The sequence below is a fragment of the Nerophis lumbriciformis genome, linkage group LG31 (genome assembly GCF_033978685.3).
Source record: "Nerophis lumbriciformis linkage group LG31, RoL_Nlum_v2.1, whole genome shotgun sequence".
In the NCBI taxonomy this organism is placed as follows: Eukaryota; Metazoa; Chordata; class Actinopteri; order Syngnathiformes; family Syngnathidae; genus Nerophis; species Nerophis lumbriciformis.
The window spans coordinates 31075328-31090000 of record NC_084578.2 but is presented as its reverse complement, the minus strand read 5'-3'; the positions used below and the strand labels follow the sequence as shown (position 1 = coordinate 31090000).

The window sequence follows — 14673 nt, the reverse complement described above, 5'->3', positions numbered from 1 at the left end:
TAGCACCACTGCTAATGTAGCATCATTTGAAAAGTCACCCGCTAGAGAATGAAGAGTGCTTGAAACTCCGCATGTCAACATCTCGGCCGGTGCCACAGCCAACAATACCCAAGCAACAATTTCCACAAAAACACTGTATTAAAAAAATAGTCAATAACAGAAGGAGATAACATCCACAGTAACCTACCACATAACTATTTGATTTCCTATTATGCAGCTCATTTTTATTTGACAGTTATTGAAATATCTTGTGTGACATCATGCACAAAAGTGCACTTTATATGTTTTAAACTATTGTAGTGGCGTTCTGTACAAAAAGTGCACTTTAATTTAGTGTTGTTTTGATATGTCATCTTAGTGACATCATGCACAAAAATGCACTAATAACTTGTTTTAAAATGTATCTGACAATCTTGCACTTTCTGTTTTGGAATTTAAATGAATGTTTGTGCCACTGCTTAATAACTTTAATAAATACAGTTTTGGTAAATTGACTTAATTGTGATTTCCCTTTCTGCATGAAAGTTTAAAATTAGCATATATTAATGCAGTATGAACAAGAATCTTTTGATGTATACACATAGAATCATCATACTGGTGTGATTATATGCATCAAGTGTTAATTATAAATGATTATAAGTGTTAATTCAAGGCAAAGGCAAAATATCAAGATAGATATCGTGTATCGTGACGTGGCCTAAAAATATTGAGGTATTAATAAAAGGCCATATCGCCCAGCCCTAGGTCAAATGATACATTTTTTAATCGAAACACTCACACTTTTGCATTTTGATAAATTAGGATGAATCACAACAAATTACATGCGTGCATAATCTTAATTAAATTTGAAAAAGACCCCAAATATTTGAACACAAATGCAATTCTATTGTCAGAATGTTATACAGGATTTTTTAGAATGTTTTACTTCAACGTACATCATTTATATAGTCAAAACTTGGTAACAGTAAACAGACTGACTGTGACAATGCTTACACATCAACAATTCTTGTTATATTATCCTCTCTTTAGACTGTAAATAATCTACTTATTAATCTCCTAGTTACATTCTGCTGTAACATGGTTTCATCTAAAGTTCTTCAACTTTACTAGGTGTTGTTTCAAGCTAGGTTAGCTTTGCTATTAGCATGCCTGCTCCTGGCTTTCTCTCTGTGTCTAACATGTTTAGCCTAGACCTCCAGTGATAATACTTGATGATTCTTAAGATACTAAGAAATGCAGTTTATTTGCTGTAATGGAGGTGATTATTATTACCTTAGGGCAGGGGTCGGCAACCCGCGGCTCCGGAGCCGCATGCGGCTCTTTGATCACTCTGATGCGGCTCAGCTGCATATTTGCCGACCCCCCGAATTTCCCAGGAGACTTCCGGATTTCAGTGCCTCTCGCAGAAAACTAATATTCTCCGATTTTCACCCTTACAATAATAATAAGGAAGTGCCATGATGGTACAGCATTTAGCACCTTCTACAATCTGTAGTAACAGCATACCAGCCCAGCCTTTTGTTATATGCATTTTTTGCTTGCACACGTAAATGACAGCAAGGCATACTTGTTCAACAGCCACGCAGGTTACACTGACGATGGCCATATAAAACAACTTTAACACTCTTACTAATAATGCGCCACACTTTGAACCAAAACCAAACAAGAATGACAAACACATTTCGGGAGAACATCTGCACCTTAACACAACATAAACACAACAGAACAAATACCCAGAATCCCATGCAGCCCTAACTCTTCCGGGCTACATTATACACCCCTGCTACCACCAAACCCCGCCCCCACCCCAACCCTGCTCCCTCACACATCAACCCCCCCCCCCCCCCCTGTGCGTCAGTTGAGGTGGGCGGGGTTTCGTAGCGGGAGGGGGGGGGGTGTATAATGTAGCCCGGAAGAGTTAGGGCTGCATGGGATTCTGGGTATTTGTTCTGTTGTGTTTATGTTGTGTTACAGTGCAGATGTTCTCCCGAAATGTGTTTGTCATTCTTGTTTGGTGTGGGTTCACAGTGTGGCGCATTATTAGTAAGAGTGTTAAAGTTTTTTATACCGCCACCGTCAGTGTAACCTGTGTGGCTGTTGACCAAGTATGCCTTGCTATCACTTACGTGAGTAAGCAGAAGCTCCATACAACGTGTGGCTGGACCGGCACGCTGGTTGTAGTGGGTGCCAAATGCTGTTCCATCACGGCACGTTCGAGAGAACAGTTGCCTTGAAATTGGTAGTCTGCCAGAGAAATCGGAAGGGTTGACAAGTATGACGCTGTCAAGCGCCATTCATATAAAATCCGCGGACCGCACTAACATTAAATTTTCATATTAAGGTGTGGGCCATGTGTCTGAGACTCCTGGTTTATACATTGCACAAAGCAAAAAAAAACTTTGTATGCAGTGTTATTTCATTTTAAAATTCAAAAGATTTTTTGTGGCTCCCATTGTTGTCTTTAATCTGTGAAACTGGTTAAAATGGCTCTTTGACTGGTAAAGGTTGCCGACCCCTGCCTTAAGAGAACGCCTCTACACTGTGCATGGGGATACATAACTAGCCGCCAGCTTTTCAGCCAAAGAATATTAGCGTTTGTGATCGGCATTATTAGGTATCAACCATTAATGGCAGATCACATACTTGTAGACGAAAATAGCCCGCTACCGATCGGTGGCTGATCGAATGGCACATACTCGTTGGCAGCATGTTTTTCGAATGACCGTTGTTTGGTCGCTGAGATGTTTTTAATCCAAACTTATGATAAACAAAGGAGTTCCTTTTCGGGTTTTGTTAATTTATCTTCCTTTGTGATCTCCCTCTTTGCTAAAAGCAGACTGCTACATTGTTGACATCCATGCTCAGCCGGCTCTGCCATAAAGTCCTTTAAAGTGACGTAAAATGCTGCTGGAAAGCAGCAACAGCTACGTTTACAGTATGATACCGGAAGACCTGATCGGTCAATGCATGCGCGAGGCCTACGTCACTTCTGTTAAGTTGTTTTACAGCAGCTATGTTCGTGCCCACAGTCACTGTTATTGTTAGAATAATTGTTTGTAAGTTATCACAAAAAACTTTGTGTTGAAATGAGTTCCAGGCAAAAGGACAGGGGCTGTCGTTGAGGCCTATTAACAGTAAGGCTCGTAAAACTCCACTGTGTAAGGGGGAGAGCCACATGAAGGGTTTTCTGTTTTCTCTCATGTATGGTAATCAACAGAAGGATGTTGTTCTGGCCCAAGGACTTCAAAGCGGAGAGATGACAGGATTTGCACAATTTCCAGACAAACTCTTTTTGAACTATTTTATGGAACTCTTTTTGAACTATTTTACGACCTCTCCTTTTGAACTGTTCGGTAACCAACGGCAACACTGTTTACGACACACTTCCCTCTGGAAGCAGATGTGGTCAGGTGGGAGGAGAAAGTCAAATAAAGAAGGAAGAGTGCAATCTTTTGGCAGAGCAAGCTGGAGATTGTAGAAGGATACAACGACTCTCCTCAATATATTGAGTCCAAATTGAATTCTGTCTCTGTTCAGGGAATCCTCGACATCCAACTTCCACTGTCACAGCATAGCTGATGACAGTGGAAGTTGGATGTCGAGGATTCCCTGCTCAATCTGTGTGGAATCTGATGACAAAGGTCGGATTGAGAGGTCACTTGAGGAAAACAGCCGTTCGTAGGCTGGGAGAAGCGGCAGAGAGAGCCTCCTGTTGGCTCTGGCATAAAAGAGAGGACAATAGCTGGAAGCCTGGATGAGAGGGGCAGTGATCTGGCCAATCACTGCTGACCCACCAACCGGAGAGTGTTGTGGTTAAGGGTCGAAACACTCTGTGAACGTTGGGGACCACCTGATGACCTCTTGTCCAGGCCAAAGCTTTATCCATTAGAAATGGATTAAAATAGCATCTTTGATGTATTTGCAAACTAAACTGCCTCTTGTCTTGTTTAATAGATGTCATCAGTGTTTGAACCTGACAGATACCATGTTCTTTTTTGTAATCTTTACTTCAATAACAATGTTATATACAATATTACATACAAAACAAACGTTATTTAAAAATACAGTATTCATTTTGAAACCGTATGGATCCTTAGAGAAACCTGAACATTGTGTTCAGCAGCCTTATATGGCGAATAAATCGATATGTATTATTTATTTTACTACTTTATTTATATCAACTACATCAATTCCCAATTCAATAAAGATTTAAAGATAAGTGCCTCGTTTGAAAAAAATAAAAATAAATTACGCGATGGGAGTCATTCATTGCAATGACAGAAGAGAAAATGTGTTTAAAATTGGGGTGATAATACTCCCTGATTTTTTGAATCCACCCCTTGTTAATTGTTATATTTGTGCTCTCTTTTACTCTTAGGCAAGCTATTGTTTTTACACAAAACATTAATAAAACATTCAAATATGTCAGAACGTGACGTCGCAGAAGCTCCATCGTAAAATTTTGCGAGGCCAGGAAGTGACGTAAACTTGCCGCATGCGTGGACCAATCAAGTCTTCCAGTACCGGTCGGGTAGTGACAGTTCGTTCGCGCGGGAGCATTTCCTTGTTTCGGGAAACAAGCGGGAGTGCATCGAGAACGGCGAAGCGTGTGGTAATGTTATGGGGTTAAAATAGGTGCCTGTTGGTACCCTGTGGGTAACTATGCGGCAGGGGGAGGGCACCAAAGCATATTGTAAAGTATATTGATTCATTGTATGGCGTGTTAGAGTATGATCATTATTTAAAAGACCAGTTAGAGACAGGAGTTGGAAAATAGCTTATAAACTCTCTGTACGTGAACACATAAGTTGCATTAATTGTTTTGGAAATACGTTTAACTGTATTGACCCTACTGAGGGTGTAACATTTCTTTTTAACAACAATTCGATTCAGAATTTGTGGTTGTCGATACGATTCAGGGACAATATTATTTTGGGGGGAAAATTTTATCCAAAACGATTCAGTAACGATTTAGTAAAAAAAAAAAAAAATCAACCAGTGTGACTGTAAAATAAATACTGGATACTGGACACAACAGGTGAAGTTTCCTATGTTCCTGGTATTTCTTGCAAGGGAAATAAGTATAGATGAATTGTGGATACAAACAAGCAAGTAAAAACTATGAATGGCCAATGCATTCACATTTTGTTTGAATAAGGTGAATTAACAAGAGGTAACAGTACAGTAACCAACCGCTTAACAGTAGATGTACCTGCTACTTTTGCTGTTGTTTTTCAACATAAACTAATACAATATTAATATAAAAAATAAAGTACAACCAAGTTAAGTTCACAGTAGTTTTAAGTGAGAAATTAAGTACAACAAGAGGGAAAAGCAGTAGAAAAATGGATGGATGGAAATGTTTTTCAGGTTAAAAATGAGCAGTGGTTTGACCTGCTACTACTCTCATTTTCATAAACACAGAACAGTATAAAGATGTAACACAAGTGACAGCGGAGAAGTTTTGGTGACGAGGGTGCAACAAATGAATTAAAGTACCGTATTTTCCGCACTATAAGCCGCACCTAAAAACCACAAATTTTCACAAAAGCTGACAGTGCGGCTTATAACCCGGTGCGCCTTATATATGGATTAATATAAATATTTATTTTCATAAAGTTTCGGTCTCGCAACTACGGTAAACAGCCGCCATCTTTTTTCCCCGTAGAAGAGGAAGCGCTTCTTCTTCTATGGTAAGCAACTGCCAAGGTAAGCACCCGCCCCCGTAGAAGAGGAAGCGCTTCTTCTTCTACGGTAAGCAACCACCCGCCCCCGTAGAAGAAGAAGCGCGCGGGTATTACGTTTCATTTCCTTTGTGTGCTCCATGTTGATATACGACTCCATGCGCGCCCACATCACAGATGGTGTCAAAAAACAAGTGAAGCACACAAATACAACACTCGCCGTCATTCCGGGTGGATTAACCAAAGAACTCCAACCGCTCGATATTGGTGTCAACAGGGCATTTAAAGCACGACTGCGAACGGCGTGGGAACAATGGATGACCGAAGGCGAACACACCTTCACTAAGACAGGGAGACAGCGCCGGACGACATACGCCAACATCTGCCAGTGGATCGTAAATGCCTGGGCGGATATTTCGGTCACAACTGTGGTCCGAGCTTTCCGGAAGGCAATGACTTCGACGAGACGGAGCCGGCCATTTTGGATCCCGTATTCGCCCAACTTTTTAATTCGGACACCGAAGGAGAAGAATTCGAGGGATTTATGAATGAAGAATAACTTCAGAAAGTGAGCGTTATGTTTATTTTGTGTGTTGTGACATTAACATTCGAGCAACATTAAGTTATTGATGTTATTGCTCTGCACTATTTTGAATTTTACTATGTTTGTGATTGCACATTACCGTACATTTTGGGAGTGAACAGAGTTGTTAGAACGCTGGTTTTTAATATATTATTAAAGTTTGACTGACCTATCTGACTGTTTTTTTGACATTCCCTTTAGCGCAGTTAGATGCGGCTTATAACACGGGGCGGCTTATAGGTGGACAAAGTTTTGAAATATGCCGTTCATTGAAGGCGCGGCTTATAACCCAGGGCGGCTTATGGTGCGGAAAATACGGTAAGAGTAACCCCTTTTTCAGTCATAACTTTTTTTAAATAATATTTATATACTATGTTCATTACACTGTTTAATTCTCAGCCTGCAAAACTTGCTCCGCTGTCACTTCCTTTTTGTCCTACGCATCCTTTGTGGCCTAAAGTTAAGTTGTGGCTTTAAATCACTGTGTTGTGTTGATTTTATTTGTTGTGGCTTTTGCAATCGTGCTGTAGCCACAATTTCGTGTGTTGTAATTATTAAAAATTTCTAGTGTCTCGATTACAGTAGATATCCATCATTTTTGTTTTGATGACGCCACCGATGGGCAGACAGATAATGTCCTTATCATTAAAAGTGTTAAACTTCATAGAAAGTCTGCCGTTCTCAAATCCAATGTTTGCTTATTTTATTATGGATGAAATCGATATATTGTCTTTAAAAAGATGTTGGATCGATTCCTATCTTCCGAAAGGCCAACTTTAGTAGAAGCATTTAAGTCCCATCTTAAAACTAATTTGTATACTCTAGCCTTTAAATAGACCCCCCTTTTAGACCAGTTGATCTGCCGTTTCTTTTCTTTTCTGCTCTGCCCCCCTCTCCCTCGTGGAGGGGGGGCACAGGTCCGGTGGCCACGGATGAAGTGCTGGCTGTCCAGAGCCGGGACCCGGGGTGGACCACTCGCCTGTGCATCGATTGGGGACATCTCTGCGCTGCTGACCTGTCTCCGCTCGGGATGGTCTCCTGATGGCCCCACTATGGACTGGACTCTCACTATTATGTTAGATCCACTATGGACAGGACATTCACAATATTATGCTAGATCCACTCGACGTCCATTGCACCGGTCGCCATTGGGGGGGGGGGGGGGGGGGGGGGGGGTGAAATTAGCCAATAATTATGAATTATATTGATTGCAATGCAAAATATCAACACAAGTACAGTGTTTTAGGGACAATGTGAACTTTGTGTGAACATGTTGATACATTCAAGCATTTATATGTTCATATATGTCGTTATAAACTTGTTACAAGATGAGCCCTGTACCAGTCTTGTTTCCATGAATATAAAAAAACAGTACATTATCAAATATATAGTTAGAAAACATATGAGAGTAAGAATTAAACCAACCTGCTCGGAGTAACACACCTTGATGTTTCCTGAAAACAGCGTCCAGTAGTTGACGTCGTCGATTTTTCTCATCTTCTGTTTGAGAACGTTTGACCTCGTACTCTGCTATCGCTCTTTCGCACATGTTCACACAATCACAACACTTAACACTTAGACTTTATCTCCGATTTTTGACGTGTTCAATACTTCCGACTCTCTTTATTAGCTGGCTGCTAGCAAGCTAAACTAGCCTGAGAAGCTTCCCGCGCACTAAGACGATTTTTATCCTGACATGACGAATTAAAGATGTATGTTATACGACATGACTACGTATATAATAGACGACAAGCATAAACACCGACTTATTAGCGCCCAGCTAGCTTCTTTCATCTTATATTTGCTTATATTGCAGCTAGCAAGCTTGACGTTATTGTCATTAATCTAGCAGAACTGTCCGATCTCTTTGCGCATGCGCCAAATGTCAACCACTTCCGTTTCCTAGTATACGGAATTTTTCCAAAATATATGCATTGTAAATGCAATATAAATATACATATACATTTTACTTGAACCTGTGTGCATATGTATATATCTATAGCCTCAAATAGTGGACAAATACATTAAAAAAATTACAACATTTATACATTCACATCGTTTTATTAGGCATATTCGAGACTTCCTTTTTCCTCTTTGCTTCGAACACGGTGACATATTGTTTGTCACTTTGTCGTAACTATAATTAAGCTTGCGTTTCACGGTAATAACTGAAGTGCTCCATTATTCGAAAACTGTTTTTGTTTTCCAAACAAATTTAATGAACATGCGTTGTTTTCTCGGGTGTTTTTAAAAAAAAATATTTTCAGTGAAGTTGTAAAATGAGTGGTGTGTTTGCGCATGCGTATTGTATATATAGCGCCTGCGCAGAAGAACCGGCAGTAAGCATCACCACATTGAGCCACGCCCACCTTTCTCCCAAATTGGACCACATAAGAAGAATGTGTGCAGAGCGTAGAAGACGTAAATCCATCCATCCATCCATTTTTTTACCGCTTGTCCCTTTTGGAGTCGCGGGGGGGTGCTGGAGTTTGTAAAATAGAGGTAAGCAAGGTTTTTTTTTGCTTCAATGCATGCTTCGGCACAAGACACTACTTGCTGGCCAAATGTATCATTACAAACAACCACATAAAGTGTGATGCATTGAATTGACAATGACAGTGAATCACAATAAATGTTTGACAAAATGGTTTTGCTAGTTAAATTAGCAAAGTAGAATAAAACGTGTTGTATGTATATGTATTGTGTTTGTATTTTGCCAATGCCAACTTGGTAGAATCATATAATAGGCCGTTTGTATCATGTTTTTTTGTCACCTTGATGAAATTGCATGAAGAGGAAGATGACAATATAATGTAACCTGGACAATTATGTACAGAACAGAGGAGGTTTTGTGCATTTTTATTTTTGGTAAAATGGGAAAAAGATAGGGTGAAAAATATTTTTTTGTTGTAATATGGTTTCTGTAGGAGGACAAACACGACACAAACCTTCCTAATTGTTAAAAAGCCCACTGTTCAATATGTTTGTGTTTATGCTTCGCTGACGAGAGTATTTGGCGAGCGCCGTTTTGTCCTACTAATTTCAGCGGCCCTTGAACTCACCGTTGTGTGGACAGTGACTCAACAGTTTGTTTACAGGTGTAACTTTCTCCGACGCTGCCACAGAAAGATGGGTTTTATGCCACTCCTTCTTTGTCTCATTTTGTCCACCAAACGTTTTATGCTCTGTGTGAATGCACAAAGGTGAGCTTTGTTTATGTTATTGACTTGTTATGGAGTGCTAATCAGGCATATTTTGTCACTGCATGACTGCAAGCTAATCGATGCTAACATGCTTTTTAGGCTAGCTGTATGTACATATTGCATCATTATGCCTCGTTTGTAGCTATATTTGAGCTCATTTAATTTCCTTTACTTATGTCCTCTGTGTATTTAGTTTATTTTTCCATGTTTCATGACATATTATCTGTATGTAATATTGGCTGCATTTCTGATAGTTGTTTGTGTGCCATGTTGTTCCAGACAACAGCAAATGTTACCCAGCTTGCAAAGATTGTAATAAATCTATTAGAAGAAGATATACCTTTGGCCATTCTAAGACAGTCATTTCCAGGAGTTATCTCACCCTCTGAGAAGTTTGACTAATGTTTTCCCTGCGAACATGACACACAGTGTTGGTCATGTCCCTGTCTGAAAGCTTACTGGACTGATATTTTCAAACATCTTGCAGATATATTTTTAAGTTGACGCCATGCGCATTTTTTAGAATATTACGAAACTCCCCAAAAATTAAGAAAACGTTTGGGCTAGTATTGCCTTTGCATCCTTACTAGCTCGTAGAAAGATTTTGTTGGAGTGGAAATCACAGTTTGCCCTCCAATGCCTCCCTGTGGCTTAAGGACCTCATGCTATACTTATAATTTGAGGGGTACACCCAAAACATTTGTCTCAACCTGGGGCGGTATGATGAGGTACATACTGTAGCTAAAATAAAGACACTATAGGACAAATGTAACGCTCACTGTTGACAATTAACCTTTTTACCACCCCTTAATTGTCTTTATGCTTTGTTTTGATTCATTCAATCAATCAATCAATGTTTATTTATATAGCCCTAAATCACAAGTGTCTCAAAGGGCTGCACAAGCCACAACGACATCCTCGGTACAAAGCCCACATAAGGGCAAGGAAAAACTCACCCCAGTGGGACGTCGATGTGAATGACTATGAGAAACCTTGGAGAGGACCGCATATGTGGGTAACCCCCCCCCCCCCAGGTGATACTTATCTGTATGATGTTACTTTTAGTCAGTTTGTTTAATTTTCTATCTGCCTGCTTACATACAGTACATAAAACAAACATAATACAGTATAAAAGGCATTTATCACATATTAAAAACAGTGCTTTTGCATATTCAGTAAAAGGCATCTAATAAATAAAGAACAGTAGAAACAAAAAATATATATATATATAATATATAAGTATATATATATATACTTTAAGAATGTGTCTACACATTCTATAAAATGCACAGATACCAGTGTTTCCATATACAGCATTGGTACCTAACATAACTACATCTAGGATTGGTTATCTGTATAAGAAGATCATTCTCGGACCCCTGCAGTCTACATATAAACTTAAACATCAGTTTTCTCAGCGTGGCGTGGAAGGTGTTTATCACTAAATCACAAAAAAGATTGTTGGCACTACCACCCCTGGGCTTTCCGAGCAGGATTCTGAGACAGTCATTATATGCAACCTGGAGTTTGCGCAAGCTCTCTTTTTTTAACCTCACCCAGAGGGGTGACGTGTACATAGGGGTGCAGTAAGCTGTAAACAAGTACACCTTCGCTTCATCAGAGCAGTTGTGAAATTTTCTCACCCCCATATTGGCTTGGACATACAGTATTCTTCTCTTTCTAAGCATGTCAGCGTCATCCTCCATTTTGTCATTGATGATGTGGCCTAAGTATTTGACATTGCTGCACACAGACAGGGTATGACCAGACAAGTAGGGAAATAAGATTGTTGATCCTCCTTGGTCCTACATATCATTACCATACTCTTTGTGGCGTTATACTTGATGTCAGACTTGACTCCATCTGAGCATATGTTAAGAAGCTGTTGGAACCCTGCACTACTGGGAGATATAATGGACCAATCATCAGCGTACATAAAGTAGTTGATTAAGGTGTTTCCAATGACAATATCAGAATAAAGGGCCACTTCCAGCAGCCAAAAGTGTAAAATACACAATGACACTAATGAGAAATATACTGTTCAAAAATGAAACAAACTTAATCTTCAGAAAGCTAGAAATGGAAATGGAACAAGAACACGAGAGAGAAGAAACAGCAAAAGACCAGTAAGACTTCTACGTCGTGGCTCTATGGCCACGTTGACACTGAAACTACTGCATGCACGCAAACCTAGGTTAATGCTGTTGTAAATATCCACCATGCACGCCAAGATAGATGCGCTTTAGGCTTTTAAATGTGCCTAGTCAGCGTACAACACGTAAAATTAAGCTGATATCTATTTCAAAGTCATTCTAAATAAATGAATACATATAAACTGAATTCCAATGCCCCCTCTCCTCCTCAAATTGTTGTCTCTGATACCAGTGACAATAAAGGTACAGTGTAAGTATCTTATCTGACTGTTTAAGTGCCATTAGTTAGTATATTCAAATACATTTAACATATATACAAACTTTACACATACATGTGTACAAATATATTTTTTCTTTTGTTTTACATATTCACAGTCACCGTCCATACCAGTCACTTATGGAAATTACATATTTTTATATGTATTATTAGCCTTTATTTAACCAGGTCAAATCCCATTGAGATCAAAGATCTCTTTTCCAAGGGAGACCTGGCCAAGAGTGTAGGGCCTGTGCTAATATCTATGTAAAAAGTGCTCAACTCTTGCACTTTATGCATGCAAAATATGTTTAAAAAATGTATCCTTATTTTTCCAACGGTGCCATCAACTACCACTGAAATTTCAGAGTTGGACAAAGATGAACAACCCATGACCGAGTCTGCATCCACCTCATCAGGGCAGTTTGAGTTCACACCACTTACCAGTTCTGATGCAACACAAGCTTGGAAGTATGTTCAAATAGAAACCATCTATCCATTTTATACCGCGTGTCCCTCTTGGGGTCCATTATGTTACATTTTATGTTTCTTGTATTAATTATTAAATTAACCAAAGTTAATTTCAGTGTAAATTGTAAATATTTTACATTTTATGAATGATATTAGCACATCTTGTATTATATTTGTGTAAATATTTATATTTGTTCAAGTTAGGTATCATTTCTGTTTTGTATGAATGTTAATTACATATTTTATCAAATGTATACATATTGATTTTTTATATAAACATTCTTGTTTAATTCAAAATGTTTAGGACAAAAAAAAAAGGAGTGTGCGATAGGCTTCAATCGGTTAAAGATGTTTAGTGTTTTTTTGTGGGGGAGGGGGTTATTTGGGTACCCCAGGTACCCTCCTTGCCTCGGGCCCCCAAATATATGCATATAGTACAGGCCAAAAGTTTGGACACACCTTCTCATTCACAACACAACTGATGTGAATGAACCTCATTGATAAAGCAATAAATTCCACTAATCAACCCTGATAAGGCCCACCTGTGAAGTGAAAACCATTTCAAGTGACTACCTCTTGAAGCTCATCGAGAGAATGCCAAAAGTGTGCAAAGCAGTAATCAGAGCAAAGGGTGGCTATTTGGAAGAAACTAGAATATAAAACATGTTTTCAGTTATTTCACCTTTTTTTGTTAAGTACATAACTCCACATGTGTTCATTCATAGTTTTCATGCCTTCAGTGACAATCTACAATGTAAATAATAGTCATGAAAATAAAGAAAACGCATTGAATGAGAAGATGTGTCCAAACGTTTAACCTGTGCTGTGTATGTGTATATATATATATATATATATAATGTGTATAATGAATATACAGTCATCATCAGATATTATTCCATACTTACTCAGACCGGTATTATATTTGATATCAATCTAGGACTCTCCTAGTTCAAATGTTTCATTATTTTGCTGGACACTGTGTTTTCAGGTCTTGTTGGTCTAGTCGTATGATTCTCGCTTTGGGTGAAAGAGATTCCTGGATGAGCCCTACTGCAGTAAGTTCTTTGTGATTCCAGGCATAGTTCATACATTTCACCTTAATTACCCTGAGGGCAGAGACATAAGGGATCAACAAAGTCATATCTACTCTCACTTAGTCTGACAGTTTTCTGCAGGATGTGACTATGTTAGTCATGTGTATTTGTAGGCTCCGTTTTGTAACCGTTTGCAGTCTGGACTTTGATTCCAGTCATGCCATCCATTTTCAAATCTTGGGGCAACCAACCTGTGCCATCGTAGTGTCAAAAGTGTCATTCCATCCATCCATCCATGTTAGAATAATTTTATCTAAGTTATCACCAAAACTTTGTGTTGAAATGAGTTCCCGGCGAGAAGACCAACTTCTGTCTTTGAACCTACCAAGAAGAGGGCTTGTAAAACTCCACTGTGTAGGGGGGAAAGCAACATGAAGGTGTTCTGTTTCTTTCATGTATTGTAATCAACAGAAAGATATTGTCTTGACCAAAGAAGTACAAAAGCGAAGAGGAAGCAGGACCAGACTCCCCTACAGGCACCGCTTCTTTGAACTATTTTACGACCTTTTCTTTTGAACTGTTCTGTAACCAAAGGCAACGCTGTTTACGACCCACGTCTCTTAGAAACAGCTGTTGCCACATAATCAGGGAAAGTCCAAATAAAAAGAGGTGGCGTACAATCTTTCGCCAGAGCTTGCTGAGACACTGTACAAGGGTACAGTGTCCAGGCGTCTCTCCTCAAATTGAGCCAAATTGAATTCTGTCTTTGTTTAATTCTTTGCTTCTTGTTTTGTTTAATAGATGTCATCAGTGTTTGAACCTGACAATCCATTTTCTACCGCTTATCCCTTTTGGGGTCGCGGGGGGTGCTGGAGCCTATCTCAGCTACAATCGGGCGGAAGGCAATGTACACCCTGGACAAGTCGCCACCTCATCACAGGGCCAACACAGATAGACAGACAACATTCACACACTAGGGCCAATTTAGTGTTGCCAATCAACCTATCCCCAGGTGCATGTCTTTGGAGGTGGAAGGAAGCCGGAGTACCCGGAGGGTACCCACGCAGTCACGGGGAGAACATGCAAACTCCACACAGAAAGATCCCGAGCGCAGGATCGAACCCAGGACCTTCGTATTGTGAGGCACACGCACTAACCCCTCTCCTACCGTGCTGGCCTTAAAAGTGTCATTATAAGATATTTCTTTTTTTTTACATATAAAACACTTCCTCGTGGTCTACATAACATGTAATGGTGGTTCTTTGGTCAAAATTTTGCATAGATGATCT

General features: G+C 39.5%; 1 protein-coding gene across 2 annotated transcripts in view; it reads right to left on the bottom strand.

Annotated features, from left to right (window-relative positions):
* Window positions 1-8146, bottom strand: part of LOC133574152 (uncharacterized) — a 23255-nt gene extending 15109 nt beyond the window's left edge. Inside the window, exon 1 of one of the 2 annotated variants that reach the window (XM_061926229.2) lies at window positions 7711-8146. In XM_061926229.2, coding sequence (XP_061782213.1) covers window positions 7711-7816 — 106 coding nt within the window. In that variant the 5' untranslated portion in view covers window positions 7817-8146. Of the gene's footprint in view, window positions 1-7692 lie in introns of both variants that reach the window. The other variant, XM_061926228.2, reaches the window with a different exon arrangement.
* Window positions 8147-14673: the final 6527 nt, after the last annotated feature.